The 16,190-nt window shown below is 42.9% G+C and overlaps 1 protein-coding gene across 4 annotated transcripts in view; it reads left to right on the plus strand.

Annotated features, from left to right (window-relative positions):
• The window catches only part of SMC1A (structural maintenance of chromosomes 1A), a 49,355-nt gene that overhangs the window by 16,729 nt on the left and 16,436 nt on the right, over window positions 1-16,190 (plus strand). For 2 of the 4 annotated variants that reach the window (XM_082717549.1, XM_082717548.1), the window contains 8 exons: window positions 1,344-1,489; window positions 1,580-1,733; window positions 2,781-2,891; window positions 13,501-13,657; window positions 14,142-14,296; window positions 14,417-14,568; window positions 15,697-15,766; window positions 16,052-16,162. In XM_082717549.1, the coding sequence (XP_082573675.1) occupies window positions 1,344-1,489; window positions 1,580-1,733; window positions 2,781-2,891; window positions 13,501-13,657; window positions 14,142-14,296; window positions 14,417-14,568; window positions 15,697-15,766; window positions 16,052-16,162 (1,056 nt within the window). The remainder of the gene's footprint in view (window positions 1-1,343; window positions 1,490-1,579; window positions 1,734-2,780; window positions 2,892-13,500; window positions 13,658-14,141; window positions 14,297-14,416; window positions 14,569-15,696; window positions 15,767-16,051; window positions 16,163-16,190) is intronic. The other 2 variants (XR_014307171.1, XR_014307172.1) reach the window with 1 other exon arrangement.

Here is a 16,190-nt window from a genome sequence, read left to right on the forward strand (position 1 = left end):
ACATTAATTTTAGTGCAACAGATGATGATATTTTGCTGAAACCGAGTCCCTTTCCACATTTTGCCTGTGCTGGTGACAGCCAAGGCTCAGTTTGAGTTGAGTTTGCTTGTGTCACTGGGTATTGTCTGACGACCCACTTTTCCCACATTCTTTCTCTTTAAATTACTGTGAAACCTGTGTTCTTCTTACAGCATCCTCTCCAGAGGTGATTTGATCCTCCTCACTTGGCTTAAACATATCATTTGACTTTTATGTCTGCCTGTGTTTGTTGTTTTTGGGGGTGGGGTGGGTGTGTATATGTGTGTGTGTGCACGCACGTGTGTTTGTTTTCATTAAACCCTGATATTTTAAAGTAGTCCTTTGGGCTGTCATTGGAATCTTAAATGCAAATGTAGATCAGGCAGGAGTAAGTGGGCAGCTAGATGATCCAGAATACCATTTCTATGACTTTGACTTTTTATTTTGAAATCATTTGAAACTTAGCAGAAAGTGGCAAGACTCCTATCGAGAACTCCCACCTACCTGCCACTGAGATTCATCAATCACTAACATGCCATATTTGCTTCTGCATTGTCTGTGTATGCATATTATTTTTATGAGCCATTTGGGAGGAAGTGGCAGATATGTCCCCTTCAATGACTTTAAGATCAAAGTGAAAACCAAATATTCTTCCTTTAAAAAAATCAGATGTGCTAAGACTGCACTCCCCTTGACTGGCCATTCTTAATGCCACTCCCTTTCCTCTTCCTGGAGCTAATCCCATGTGGTGGGTATTCTTCCAGACCTTATAGGTATTTACTTAAATGTTTATACATTCATGTCAGTGTACTCATAGAAATACTTAGTGTTGTTTGTGTGGGTTTTTTTTTTAACACTAATGTTATATTGCCTGTGACAGCAATTTTAATGTGGAAAAGATGCTCAAATATAACATTAAGTCAGAAAATACAGTTTTAATCACAGTCTAGTCTCAACTCTGTAGAGCTGTCTATATAAGTAGTATTAAGAAGAAATAGGCTAAAATGTTAATTGGTTGTCTCTGGCTGGTGAGATTACCAGTGATTTTTTTTCTTCTGCTTGATACTGTTTCAGTTCTTTGTACTTTTCTATATCAGGCAACTTGTATAATGGGGTGTCGGGGAGAGGGCAACCAAATTTGAAAAAAGATAGAGACACCTAAAGGGTGATGGAGGTATGTGAAAGCAGAGCTTCCTGAGGAGAGGCTCTGACCGGCCTTGGAGGCTCCTTCTGCCTGGTGGAGAGGGTGGGGGCAGGGGGAGAAGATCCTTAGAGGAGATGAGGAAAACGTTCACTTCTTATCCTGTTCCCCCTGCTGGGACCAGGAGGAACAAAGACACATGAAGATCATAGATGAGACCATGGCCCAGCTACAAGACCTGAAGAATCAGCACCTGGCCAAGAAGTCGGAGGTGAATGACAAGAATCATGAGATGGAGGAGATTCGTAAGAAACTGGGGGGCGCCAACAAGTGAGTGGGTTCAGGCCTGGGTTTGGGGGACCTAGGTAGAGCAGGCAGCCTGCTGGATTTGGATCTCACCTCTCTACCTGGACCTTTTAGGGAAATGACCCATTTACAGAAGGAGGTAACAGCCATTGAGACCAAGCTGGAGCAGAAACGCAGTGACCGCCACAACCTGCTGCAGGCTTGCAAGATGCAGGATATCAAGTTGCCACTGTCTAAGGGCACCATGGATGACATTAGTCAGGAGGAGGTGAGTATCAGATTAGGACTGGTGGTGGGAGTGGGCAATAAACAGCATTAACCAGGGATGGGGGTGAAAGTAACCAGGGAGGGGAAGAGGGAGAGAAAAGGATGGTGGGCAGGAGTGGTGGGACACAAGGAGGGGTGCAGGGGTGATTAGGCAGGTTGAGGCTATGAAGGCAGGTAGGGGAAAGGTAGTGGCTTTGGTATGAAAGGGAAGTTGACTTGGGGGTGGTGCTGGATATTGGTAGGTGGTGAGGGGGGGGAGCCCGGAAAAGATGGAATCATTCTGTAACCTTAGGGACTTGAGCTAAAAGCTCTAGCAGATGTTGGATATTGCTACGAGTGGCAGTTGAGGGACATTAGCAAAGAGCAAAGGGAGATGGAAGCTGGGGGACCTGAGAGATAATGGCTGAGCTGCAGTGAGGGAGGTTGGCCAGGAGAGGGTTGGATAAGGGACATCAGCAATGAAGAGGTGACAAGGCTTAGTCACAGGAAAGAGAGGGACATTAGCCAATGGAGAAACCAAGGCATTTTATGCATTGAAGGTGCAGATTGGTAGGAAGCGATGGGAACATTAACTGAGGGGAGGTTTGCATATATCTGGCTTAGACCTGGGTATGTATCTCAGCCCCACATGTCTTTCTCCCTCCCTCTTTCCAAACAGCATTTCAGTTTAATTCAGCAAAATATTTTGAACACCAGAAATGTGCCAGGCACCATGGTAACATGTGACATAATTACTCCTAATCCTAAACACAACCGTGCCAGGCAGGTAGTATCCCATGTTACAGTTGAGGGTTTATATATTTAAATCAGGCTTCTGGTGTCAGGATCTGATGGCATGACTTGCCAAGGATCACAATTTTAGTGGTAGAGCCCAGTTTTGAACTGAGGTCTTTGTGTCTTCTGAATTGCTGTCCTGCCACAGGTGCTCTAGTGAGGTGCTTTGCAAAGACTTTGAAGGTTGGAAAGGGTCCCTCCCCTCCTCCCACCCCGTTAGAGGGGCATTCTGTGGCCAGTGTGCTCCATTGGACTCTCCCTCTCACCATTGCAGGGTAGCTCCCAGGGAGAGGATTCTGTGAGTGGTTCCCAGCGAACTTCCAGCATCTATGCACGAGAGGCCCTGATTGAGATTGACTACGGTGACCTGTGTGAAGATCTGAAGGTGAGGATCAGCCATGAGGGCAGCGACATCCTCCCAGCTATTCAAAGGGAGAGTCAGTCCACCCGAGTGCCCCGTGGTGACCATGGCTGGAAAGCAGGGCGGGCTGGCAAGGAAGGGAGGGACTTGTGGTTTAGGGTCTCCCCGACTATGCACACAAACACAGGTGCATCTTACATCACCACCATCAGTTGCCCCCGTTCCTGCCTACTGCCAGTCTTCCCCTTGCACGCATGTACACATCTCAGCCCAGGTACACACACAAAAGACCTTCACAGTGAGCAGATGGGCCTTGGGTACTCCTCACTCTCTGTCCCAGGTGCTCCTCCCTTCTCACTTTTTGCATTCTCGCATCCGGGGTATCTTTTTCACCCCCTTGGCCTCAGCTGCCATGTGTGCTATGCTAGGCTGTGCCAGCCTTCCGCAAATCTGCCCTTTGTCCTTGGTGCCAGCCACATATTCAAACCAGAAATCTGTGCCTTGTCCTTGACTCCCTCTCTCACTTGGCATATTCGTTGAATTACCAAGCCCTATCCATTATACCTCCTAAATAGCTGTTGAAATATCCATCTACTTTATTTGTTTCCTCTCTCTAGTACAGGCCATTTCACCTCTCACACAGCCTACTGCAGGAACTCCTAAACACGTCCTGATGCTTTCCCATCCATCCTTAAAGCTGGGGGACTTGATTTTTTAAAGAAATCAAGATTTTTTAAAGAAATCATGGAAAATTTCAAACATACACAGAAATAGAATAATGAACCTTAGTACCCATCATACAGCTTCAACAACTAGCAACACATGGTATCTTGTTTTCTATACCTTCCCTTTCACATTGGCATATTTTAAATCAAATTCCGGGTAACATTTCATTCATAATTACCTCCACATATATCTCTAGAAAGAAGGACATTTTAAAAAACATAACCATATGATACCAAAAAAATTTGAAGACTAACTGCAATATCACCTAATACTCAGTAAGTGTTTAGATTTGCACAAATATCCCATAAATACCATTTAAAAAAAAACCATAGTCTGTGTATCTAAATCAGGATTCAAGGGAGGTTCATGTATTAAAAGTGGTTTCTTCTAGTCTGTACCATTTTCTTATATCATTTTATTTTTTTATACCTATTTATGGAAGAAACTGGGTCATTGGTCGTGTATAATTTTCTACATTCTGAATTTGGCTTGATTATGTCCTATGATGTTATTTAACGTGTTCGTCCATTCCCTGTATTTCCTGTGAATTGGTACTTAAATCTAGGGTGTGATTGGATTTGGTTCATTTTTTGTTTATTCTTGGCAGGAATACATAAGTAGTGCTGTCTACTTGTGAACTTTCTTTTGCGTTGCATAAGTTGACATTGAATATCATTTCATGATCTTTGTACTAAGTTTGGTCAGTGTTCAACATTACCTGTGAAATATTCAAAAACTCAAGTAAGGATCTGATTAAGCTTTTATAGCCACCAATTATATGAAACACCAGTGCCAGAGGAACGTGTTAAATTAAAACACAGGGATGCATGCAGTTAGCTAAATCCAAACGGAAACTATGGGCCTGGTCTCTTCCATGGATAAATCAGAGGAAAGAAATTAAACAGAGGAAAAATTTTTATTGACAGTAAGAGCCAAATGAATCAACTGGAATATGTGGCATTTCTGTGAATACATTGCAAAGAGGAAGGGGAATTTATCCATTAAATGAGACTTAAGAGATAGATCAGCCAGTTGTGATGTGTGTACCTTATTTGAAACGTGCTTTGAAAAACTTGTGAAGTTTTGGTTTGGTTTGGTTTGGTTTTTTTTTTTACAAAACAATCAGGATAATTTGAACACTGACCAAAGAATTTATGATGTTCAGAAATAGCTGTTAATATTTTTAGGGGAGATGATGGTATTGTGGCTTTATTTTTTAAGTATTATCTTTTATAACAGTGGTTCTCAGTGGTGCATGGGTTTTGCCTCCCCAGGGGACATTTGGTAATGTCTGTAGACACTTAGAACATCCACTTGTCATAATCGGTTAACTGACAGTGTCTCGTAGGTAGATTGAAGGGATGCTGCTAAACATCTTATAGTGCACAAAGGACAGCCCTCATAACAATGAGTCATCTGGTCCAAAGTGTCAGTAGTGCTGAGATTCAGAAACCATTTTAGAGATACATACTGAAGTATTTGTGGATGACGTAGTAGTATGTCTGAGATTTGCTTTAGGATAATTGAAGATAGAAAGGAATTGAGTATAGATGGCAGAGTATTGGCCATGAGTTGATAATTTTTGAAGCTGGGTAATACGTACATACATGGGGTGGGTATTGTATTCTCTGCTTTTTTGTGTTTGTTGAAAATTTACATAATATAAAGTTAAGAGAAAAATTATTAATGATCAGGTTCAGGTGTTGTTAGCCTGTCAATTTTTTAAAAAAAATATTTAATTAATTTATTTGACAGATAGAGATCACAAGTAGGTAGAGAGGTAGGCAGAGAGAGAGGAGGAAGCAGGCTCCCCGCTGAGCAGAGGGCCCGATGCGGGGCTCGATCCCAGGACCCTGAGATCATGACCTGAGCCTAAGGCAGAGGCCCAACCCACTGAGCCAGCCAGGTGCCTCTAGCCCGTCAATTTTTATGAAGTTCCCTGTCAGCTTTTTTACAGGCTGGTTTTAGCAGTTGTTCTTTTTTTTTTTCTTTGAGGGCATGAATGTGTGAGCTGAGTTGGGGGTGGTTGGGAACGGTCAGCAGGACAGGGAGAGAAGAGAATCCCAAGAAGACTCCTCCTTGAGCACAGAGCCCCATGTCGGGCTTGATCTTAGGACCCTGAGATCATGACCTGAGCCGAAATCAAGAGTCAGACACTTAACTGTCTGAGCCACACAGGCACCCCAGTTTTAACAGCTCTTAATCACGTTGCCTAGCTCTATCAAGGGTTACAAAATGTTAATTTTCTAATTCTTCCATTCCTTCTCCATTTGTTTATTGGAATTCTAAAAAGAATTTTCCCATATCAACTATTCGTTTCTTTTGAAATACAGCCAGTACAGAAAAAAATAGGATAAATGCTTCATTCTTTTCTTTTATTTACCAGCTTTCAGAATGAATCAATTGCTTTGTAACCTTTAAAGATGACCAGTAAGGTTTTAATTTGTATTACTGGTTTTAATTTGTATTTATTGTAAACGTAACTGTTTAAATGTATTTTGATAACTCTGTCAGAGTCATTTTTCTTCTTGATGTTCATATTGTCCCATCCTTGTCCAGTAGGAGCCACTTCAGGTTGATTTTTTTTGTTGTTCTTATTTTTAGATTTTTATTATGGAAAATGTCACATGCAAAAGTAAAATAGCACAATGCTATCTTGTGTAGTCATCGCTAGTTTCAACAGTTATCATCTCATGGACAAACTTGTTTTATGTGCACCCCATCCACTTCCTCCTCTCTCCCCACCCCTGTATTTAAAAATACAGTCGACCCTTGAGTAACATGGGTTTGAACTGTATAGGTCCACTTATACATAGATTTCCTTTGGCAAATATAGCACAGTACTATAAATGGATTTTCTTAATAACATTTTCTTTTCTCTAGCTTACTTTACAGTGTGTGTTAGTCACTGTTTATGTTACTGGTAAGGCTTCCAGTCAACAGGAGGCTATTAGTAATTAAGTTTTGGGGGAGTCATAAGTTAATATGTAAGTAGATTTTTGAATGTGTGGGGGGCTGGTTCCCCAACCCCTTGTTCAAGGGTTAGCTACAAATTCTGGACATCATGCCATTTCACTTGTAAATATTTCAGCATGTATCTCTAAAAGAGATAATTCTGAAAATTACTTAGGATCTTTATCATACCGAAAACCCAATTAATTCCTTCATATTAGAGCTATATATTATAAAATAATTTCTTATTATTAGTATTATAATTAATATTCACATTTCCTTGATTGTCATGCACACACACAGTTTGCTTGCTTGAATTGGGAGTCAAATAAGATGACAGATATAGATAGATAGATGATTGATACAGAGATTGGTTGATATGTCTCTTTTTTTAAACATTTATAAAATTTTAATTAACATATAATGTATTATTGGTTTCAGAGGTACAGGCCTGTGATTCATCAGTCTTATATAATACCGAGTGCTTATTATATCACGTGCCCTCCTTAAAGTCCGTCACCTAGTTACCCCATCCCTCCTCCCTCCTCCCCTCCAGCCACCCTCAGTTTGTTTCTTATGATTTTTTTTCTAAGTATTTTATTTATTTATTTGCGCAAGCAGAGGGAACAGCAGGCAGAGGGAGAAGCAGGCTCTGTGCTGAGCAGAGAGCCCGATGTGGGGCTCGATCCCAGGACCCTGGGATCATGACCTGACCCAAAGGCAGACACTTAACTGACTGAGCCACCCAGGTGCCCCTGTTTCTTATGAAGAGTCTCTTACAGTTTGTCTCCCTGTTTTTTTAAATTTTTTCCTCTCTTCTAGGAACCTCTGCCTTGTTTCTTAAATTACACATGCCAAAGAGATCATATAATTGTCATTCTCTGATTGACTTATTTCGCTTAGCATAATACCATCTAGTTCTGTCCACGTCATTGCAAGTGGCAAGATTATACTTTTGATGGCTGTGTAATATTCTGTGTCACGCCACCTTCTCTTTATCCTTTCATCGGTTGATGGATAGACATCTGTGTTCTTTCCGTAGTTTTTCTAGCTATTGTGGACATTACTGCTATAAACATTGGGGTGCACGTGCCCCTTCCAATCACTACATTTGTATCTTTGGGGTAAATACCCAGTAGTGCAGTTGCTGGGTTGTAGGATAGCTCTATAGTCAACTTTTTTGAGGAACCTCCATACAGTTTTTCAGAGTGGCTGCACCAACCTACATTCCCACCAACAGTGTAGGAGGGTTCTCTTTTCTCCATATCCTCGTAATATCTGTCATTTTCTAATTTCTTAATTTTAGCCATTCTGACTGGTGTGAGGTAGTTGGTTGATATGTCCTTTAAGTCTCATTTAATGAATGGTAATCCCCCTTGTCTGTGCCATTGCTTTCAATGGTTTCAGTTACCATGGTCAACCACAGTCTGGAAGCAGATGATCCTCCTCCTGACCTATTTCAGAAGGTCAGTAGCCTACCTGGTGCTATGTCACAGTGACTATGTCATTCAGCTTACTTCCATCTCTTCATGTAGGCATTTTTTATCATCTCATATTTTCCTAAGAAGGGTGATTACACAGTTAAGAGTTTGAGTGGGAGTCCATTCGTGTAACTTTTATTACAGTATATTGTTACAATTGTTTTGTTGCATTATTGCTGTTAGTTTTTTACAGTGCCTAATCTGTAAATTAAGCTTTATTGTAGGTATGTATGTATAGGAAAAAACATAGTATATAGGCTTTGGCACTGTTCATGGTTTTAGACATCTACGGGGGGGGGGTCTTAGAATATACCCCGTGGATAAGGGGGACTACTGTATAAGATGCCCCTCCGTCAGTTTTTATTTTTCTTTGCAGTATTTTTTGTTTTAAAAGAAATTGGCTCATTTCTCCTGAAGGATTTTCCACATTCTGTACTTTGTTGAGTGTATCCTGTGATTTTTTTTAAAAGATTATTTATTTATTTAAGAGAGAGTGTGCATGCACTTGAGCAGGAGAGAGACAGACAGACGCAGCGCTGAGTGCAGAGCCCGATATGGGGCTTGATCCCATGACCCTGAGTCTGTGACCTGAGCTGAAACTAAGAGTCAGACACTCAACTGAACCACCCAGGCGCCCCTGTATCCTCTGATTTGTTTTGATGTTCTCCAAGAACAAAGCACAAAAGTAGTTCTGGTATCCCTGTAGTTCCTATAAATGGGTAGTTAGATCAGTGCTGTTAAATAGAGATATAATATGATCCACATGTCCTATTTTTAAAAGTAAAATTTATTTTAATGCTGTATTTTTGCTTAACCCAGTATATCCAGAAATTATTTCAGTGTAAAACACATAAAAATTATTGATAAGCTATTTGACAGTCTCTCTGTACTAAGTCTAAGAAACTTAGAAACAGATACTAAGAAAATACAGTATCTGTTTATGCTTCTAGCATATCTCAATTTGGATGCTGTATTTTCCTCAGATATATTTGATCTGTAATTAGCTATCTTACACTTGATCTTAGCCAAGAAGTGGTATGTATTTAGCTATCTTAAAATTTACAATAGAAAAAAAGAACCACATACCCTAGTTTGTTACAGATATACTTAAAAGTTTTCTAGAAACTAAGTTGAATATCAGTTTTTAAATCAGTCAACAATCATTAAAGTCAGTAGTCACATGTGGGCTTATGGCTACTGTATTAGACAGCTCAGATCCAGAGGTTTGATTAGATTCAAGTTTGGGGGTTTGTTTTGGTCAAGACTGCCTCATAAGTGACATTGTTAACACCTATCAGGAAGTTGGTGATGTCTGGTTATGGTTCTTTTTGTATGATTTGCAGTTGTGGTTATTGCCTCAATTGATTAATTTGTCTGTCGTTGCAAAATGGTGATCTTCTTACTTTATTTTTATTAACTGGAATACTCTGAAGAGAGATTTCCTCTTATTAGTCATTAGGTTACCCTGGGGTACTGTTTATATAGGAAAGGTGGATATATATGCACTTGATTCTCTTATTTTACTAGCTTATAAAATAATGAGCTAGTTTTCTGACATTGTCAAGATCTGTTCATTGAGTTGTTTGTTTGTTTTTTAAGATTTTATTTATAGGGTGCCTGGGTGGCTCAGTGGGTTAAGCCGCTGCCTTCGGCTCAGGTCATGATCTCAGGGTCCTGGGATCAAGTCCCGCATCGGGCTCTCTGCTCAGCAGGGAGCCTGCTTCCTCCTCTCTCTCTGCCTGCCTCTCTGCCTACTTGGGATCTCTCTCTGTCAAATAAATAAATAAATAAATAAAATCTTTAAAAAAAAAAAAAAGATTTTATTTATATATTTGAGAGAGATCCCAAGTAGGCAGAGAGGCAGGCAGAGGGGGAGGGGAAGCAGGCTCCCTGCTGAGCAGAGAGCCTGATGCGGGGCTCAATCCCAGGACCCGGAGATCATGACCTGAGCAAAGGCAGAGGCTTAACCCACTGAGCCACCCAGGCGCCCCTGTTCACTGAATTGTTTTTGTGTCATTTTGAACTTAATGGATTTAAACACGTGAGATGTATTGTACTCTGTTGTAGTTGTTATTCTTGTTGATCAAGTTGCATCTTAGGCCGGTGGGAACCTTTGGCTTCTGAATCATTTTGACACAACTCTTACAGGCTTTTATGTCTTCACTGCTTTCTGGTATGTCCAGGCTCATCCTTAAGATCTGGCATTAGCCATTTCTCTCTGAGAAGTTCTGACTTCTTGTAGTGGGAAATGCTGTTTAGCAACTACCATCTGAACACCAGAGTGCTCATGACTGCTAGGTTGCTCAGTTCTTCTAGAATGTTTCAGTAGACTGGGCTACAAGGTGCATTTTTTTATTTTGGAGGAAAAATGTGAGTTTATGTTGGTACTTTAATTGAAATTGTAATTTTCACAGTGTAACATCATTGATTTTATGGTTGAGTCTCCCCAATTATTCTTGCTAAAGATCTTGGTTCCTAGCAACATTAACATAATTAACATATTTTACTTTATCCTATTCTGTATATAATAGTTTGAAAATCACAATGAGGTATTATTAGTCACAACTTATGTATGAATGCTGTTGAAGATTTCCTTGAGGTCCTTTTTGCCGTTAAGCTAATAGCTTATTGGGCGTATATGGCCAGCCATGTTCCTATATATATATATATTTTTAAAGATTTTATTTTTTTATTTGACAGACCGAGATCACAAGTAGGCAGAGAGAGAGGAGGAAGCAGGCTCCCCACTGAGCAGAGAGCCCGATGCGGGGCTCGATCCCAGGACCCTGGGATCATGACCTGAGCCAAAGGCAGAGGCTTTAACTCACTGAGCCACCCAGGCGCCCCCATGTTCCTATATTTTAAAGTAATTTGGAAGAATTCTCTGAGTGTTTAACCAGCTTAATATATTGTCATGTTTCTTTGTTTAGTTTTTCATTTTTAAGGGGGTTGCTCATTTTTGCATTTTGACCTCTTTGTCCAAATTTATTTTGAAAATTTTCAAACCTACAGAAAAATTGAAAGTACAGTGCAGTGAACACCCATATACCTTTCACTGTAGATTCACCAATGAACATTTTTTCCGGTTTTTTCTCTCTCCATCTCTCTTGATTCCCTCCTTCCACACTACACTTTTGTTTTTGCTGAACCATTTGAAGGAAGTTACAGACTTCAATTCTAAATATTTCAGCATGCTAAGAACAAGGGATTCTGCTCCATAACTGTAATTCCATATTACACCTAAGAAAATTAATAATAATTTCATATCTAATATACTGCCCATATTCACATTTCCCCAGTTGTTCCAGAAGTGTTTTTTATAATTGTTTGTTTTAAGCTATGATCCAGTCAAGGTTTATGTATTGCTTTTGGGTGTTCTATCTTTTTAGTTTCTTTTAATGTGGAGCAGTCCCCTCACATTCTTTCATGACACTGATCTTTCGAAGAGTCTATGTGTTGTCTTGAATGGCTGTGTTATGGATATGTTTGTTTCCTGTCATTTTTTTTTAATTTTTTAAAGATTTTATTTATTTATGACAGTGAGAGATCACAGGTAGGCAGAGGGACAGGCAGGGTTGGGGGGGTGGGTAGCAGGCTCTCTGCTGAGCAGAGAGCTGGATGCAGGGCTCCATCCCAGGATCCTGAGATCATGACCTGAGCCGAAGGCAGAGCCTTAACCCACTGAGCCACCCAGGCGCCTCTGTTTCCTTTCATTATTGTTTAATTTGTTCCACCTATCCTTGTGTTTCTTATAAATTGGAAATTTTATCTAGTCTGGAGACTTGATGGATTTGGGTTAAGTAATTTTTTGGCCAGAATATTTCTTTGGTGATGCTGTGTACTCTATATTGCATCATGCCAGGAGATATGTAATGTGAGGATGTCCCACTATTCATGATGTTAAGCTTGATCCTCTGTTAAGGTATCGATTGCCAGATTTCATACCTTTGTAAGTAGTAAGTAATCTTTAGGGGGATTCTCTGGTATCTTGTGAATATCTTGTTCCCAACAGTTTTTTGGCCCTGTGGTTTTCACATTTTGACTTAATTTTTTTCATAATTCTGCAAAATTTTCCTATGGTCTAAAGCTGAAAGTATAATACAAGGTACAAAAGAGAAGTTTCACTTTCCTTCTTGTCCCCTTTGCCTCCCTTCTGCTATGTGTAATCATTTTAATTAGTTTTTGGATTATCCTTTTTTTGTTGTATTTTAAAAATACAAATATATTTGTATGTAAATACACTCATATTCCTTCTCTTAGATAAAAAGCAGCAGTCTGTTGTGTACCTTGCATATTTGCATATTTTAATTATAACCTATGCGAGAGACTACTTCTTAACAGTATATAGAGCTCTATAGGAGGGCTTTTCTAAAATATATGTATTTATGTATACATTTGTGTGTATTCATGTCCTTCCTGTGCTTGAAGTCATTCAGTGGTACCTCACCTCCCTTTAGATGAAGTCGAGACCTCTTACAAGACTTAAAAGGCCCTTTATCATCAGGCTTCTGCATGTCTCCAGCCTTGCCTGAGTGTGCACATGCACACTCACAGTTGCTATTATTGCCGTACTGAATTGCCCTTTTTTTGGCTTTTGAAATTTATTAAAACTGATTACTTTTTTGAATTGCTTTGATTTCCTTGAATGAACCATGAGCATATCCTTGATTTTGCATGTGATGCTCCTGTCTGCATAGGCTATTCTTTCTCTCTGTCCTCACTTTCATCCCGTTGGCCTGAGCTTAAGCATACTCCTGGAGGCCTTCCCTAGTCCCAGAGTCTGAGTTAGGTGCCCTTATGTGCTGACCCTACACCATCTGTTTATCATTGTTTTGGTATTCACTGTGCAGTGTTCTGATTGTTTACGTATATGCCTTCCTCTGTGAGTCCATGAGCTCTGTAAGCACAGGAACCATGGCTCACGGGATATGAGGGCCCCAGTGCCTGGCATTTGGAAGGCATTCAGTAAATATTTATTGACTTAAAGTGGCAGAAAGGCACAAGCCCAGACATGCATTGCAATATCTATAAGACCTAAAACCAAACTCAAATGGAATTTGCTCAGATGTGGTGATCTGAGCAGAAAGCGTGAGTTGCCTTATTCATTGTGGAGCTGTAGGTGGAGTCCATACCAGCCTGTGTGGGAGCCTCTAGGTCACCCTGGGATGGTGCTGGCTCATGGCCTGGGCTGAGAGCCAGAAAGGGGCACCACCAGCTGCTCCTCCTGAGAGACAGAGAGGTTGACGGCCTGGGGGAAGGGCTAGAGATGAGAAAGTGGCATCAGCCTGTAATTTCCAGGGATGGTGGGAATGGTTGCTGTAGGTAGGACCTTGTGGGAGGAGATGTGCTAGGGAAGAAGAACCTGCCTTCAGCATGGAGCAAGTGCTCAGGTCCTGCTTAGTGGAGCATCTCTTGTGGGGGCCTAAGCTCAGGGACCTGGCCCCTCTTGATGTCATTGGGCCTGGGGTTTACAGGATGCCCAGGCTGAGGAGGAGATCAAACAGGAGATGAATACACTGCAGCAGAAGCTGAATGAGCAGCAAAGTGTACTCCAGCGTATTGCTGCCCCCAACATGAAAGCCATGGAGAAGCTGGAAAGTGTCCGAGACAAGTTCCAGGAGACCTCAGATGGTAAGATTTTTTTTACCCCTTTTACTTTTACTGTCTAAGGTGAAGACAGAAGGCTGAAGTTACAGCAAGGGCCTGTTACACATCACAGTAGCTCCCATTTTTATCTGCTTTCTGGAAACTCCCAAGAGCCTTAAACAGTAGGGGTTAGTTACCACACTTGTCTTACAGAGCAGAAAACTGCTGAGGTTCAGAGAGGGTCATTGGCCTACCCAAGGTCACACAGCTGGTTGCTGGTTGAGCCCAGGGTAGAATTCATGTTTGTGTGGCTCCGGGCCCATGTTTCTTCCTTTGTGCTGTGTGGCCTGCCCAATGGTTACAAGTGGTTGTGGGGCCATTTTCCTGGGGTCCTTCCCAAACATTCCTCTCCCTTTGGGATGTCCCTGCTCTGTGAATTGTCATTTACAGGTCATTCTTGCCAGGGCGTGATCCTCAGCCTTGGCAGAGCCTGGGCACTGAGGAGTCACCTGTCTTTCTCTTGTGGCAGAGTTTGAGGCAGCCCGAAAGCGAGCCAAGAAAGCCAAGCAGGCATTCGAACAGATCAAGAAGGAGCGCTTTGACCGCTTCAATGCTTGTTTTGAATCTGTGGCCACCAACATCGATGAGATCTATAAGGCCCTATCCCGCAACAGCAGTGCCCAGGTAGGCTGGAGTCCCTTACCCAGCTAGCCCCCACCATCACGTTGCCCTGCCCTTTAGGCCTCCTGTCCCTGTCCTCATCTAGACCAGACCCAGATTCTGACCCATCTGCCTTCTCCCTAGGCATTCCTGGGCCCCGAGAACCCCGAGGAGCCCTACCTGGATGGCATCAACTATAACTGTGTGGCTCCTGGCAAACGCTTCCGGCCTATGGACAACTTGTCAGGGGGGGAGAAAACGGTGGCGGCTCTGGCTTTGCTCTTTGCCATCCACAGGTAAGGCTGCTCTTCCCAGGGCAGTTGACGGAGAGACTGAACTGAGGCCACCAGAGGCTCTGGTGCCTAAGGACATGCAGAGATCTGCAGAGGTGAAGATGTTCTGGTGGAATCTGGATTGCGTCCCTGTTTCCCTACCTACTACAGCACATCTGGCCTTGGTTTCCTGGACCTGTCTTTCCTATCCACCCTCATCTACTTAGCATGCCCTCACTGGCCCCCGCATGTATTCAGTCCCACCACCAGGCTTTTGCTTACATGGTTGCTGGCTAATTAGCCCTTTCTATGCAAATCTAGCTTGACCATCACCATGCCTTCACATCTCATTTTCCTCCTCCTGTTCCTCTAGGAAGCCTGCTTTGACCAACTGTGGCATACCCTGACCTCCCCCTCCTGAATGCCAGTAATACTTGAATCTGACCCCCACAACTTAATACTTGATTGTACAGCATCATTCAGTGAGCATTTCTTGAGGGCTGCTCTGTGCCAGACTCTTGGGGGATTAGGGACACAGATGTGTCAGACATGGTCTCTGTCCTTGAGGAGCTCATGGTCTAATGAAAGCCAGATGTGTAAACAGTGAGCTAAGTGTTGTAACCGGGTGAGTGTGTATGTTGTGGATGCACAGAGGAGGGACACCAACCCAGCGTGGGGGAGGGTGTGGGTGGCCAGGAAAGGCTTTCGAGGGCAGGTAACACTTGAGCAGGAAATGCAAAGGATGAGTGGAAGTTAGCCGAAGACACCAGGAGGTGTTCTAGGCAGCTGGGTGCCACATGTGCCAAGAGGCAGGAAGCCACAACAGCATGGTGCAGGTGGGTGGGGTAGACCTCCAGGTAGCTTGGACAGAGTGGTCAGAGCCTAGGACAGCTCTATCTCCCCAGCCGGTCTGGAAGCTCTGGAGAGAACCATGTCTTCTCCTGGTTCTATAGAATCCTGGAGCACAAGGTTGGTTGCACAAGAGGGTTCAGTTGGTAAACTGGCCTTCTGGGGCTCAGGCAACATTAAGACCTGGGTTTTTTAGTCTCTGAAGAAGTGGAGGGTGATGCTGGCCTGTGAGATGGGCCCTGGGGCTATCCTGCCTCACCCCTGCCCCCATCAGTGTCAGCTCACCTACTGGTTCCCTCCCAGCTACAAGCCAGCCCCCTTCTTCGTCCTGGATGAGATCGATGCTGCCCTGGATAACACCAACATTGGCAAGGTGGGTGCAAGGAAAGTGGGGCCCGGGAGGGAGGCCCCTAGGTTGGGGCTGGGTTTCAGGGAGCAACTCCTGAGTGTGCTCTAGCCGTTCCTGCTGCCTGCTCTCTGTGCCCGGGAGGCTGGGCCCAGGGCCATCCATCCACGCCGTGCTATTCAGTGGCCTCTCAGGCTCTCTTCCCCCTACCCTCCACCCCTTACCCCACCCTCTGCCTCTGGTTCTGACTGGAAAACACAAGGGAGTGTTAGGGTTTCAGCCCTGCTAAGTGCCTGGCGGCCCCTCCCACAGGTGGCAAATTACATCAAGGAGCAGTCGACTTGCAACTTCCAGGCCATCGTCATCTCTCTCAAGGAGGAGTTCTACACCAAGGCTGAGAGCCTCATTGGAGTCTACCCCGAGGTAGGGCGGGCCTGGCTCAGGAGCCAGC

Source organism: Mustela nivalis, assembly GCF_964662115.1.
Source record: "Mustela nivalis genome assembly, chromosome: X".
In the NCBI taxonomy this organism is placed as follows: domain Eukaryota; kingdom Metazoa; phylum Chordata; class Mammalia; order Carnivora; family Mustelidae; genus Mustela; species Mustela nivalis.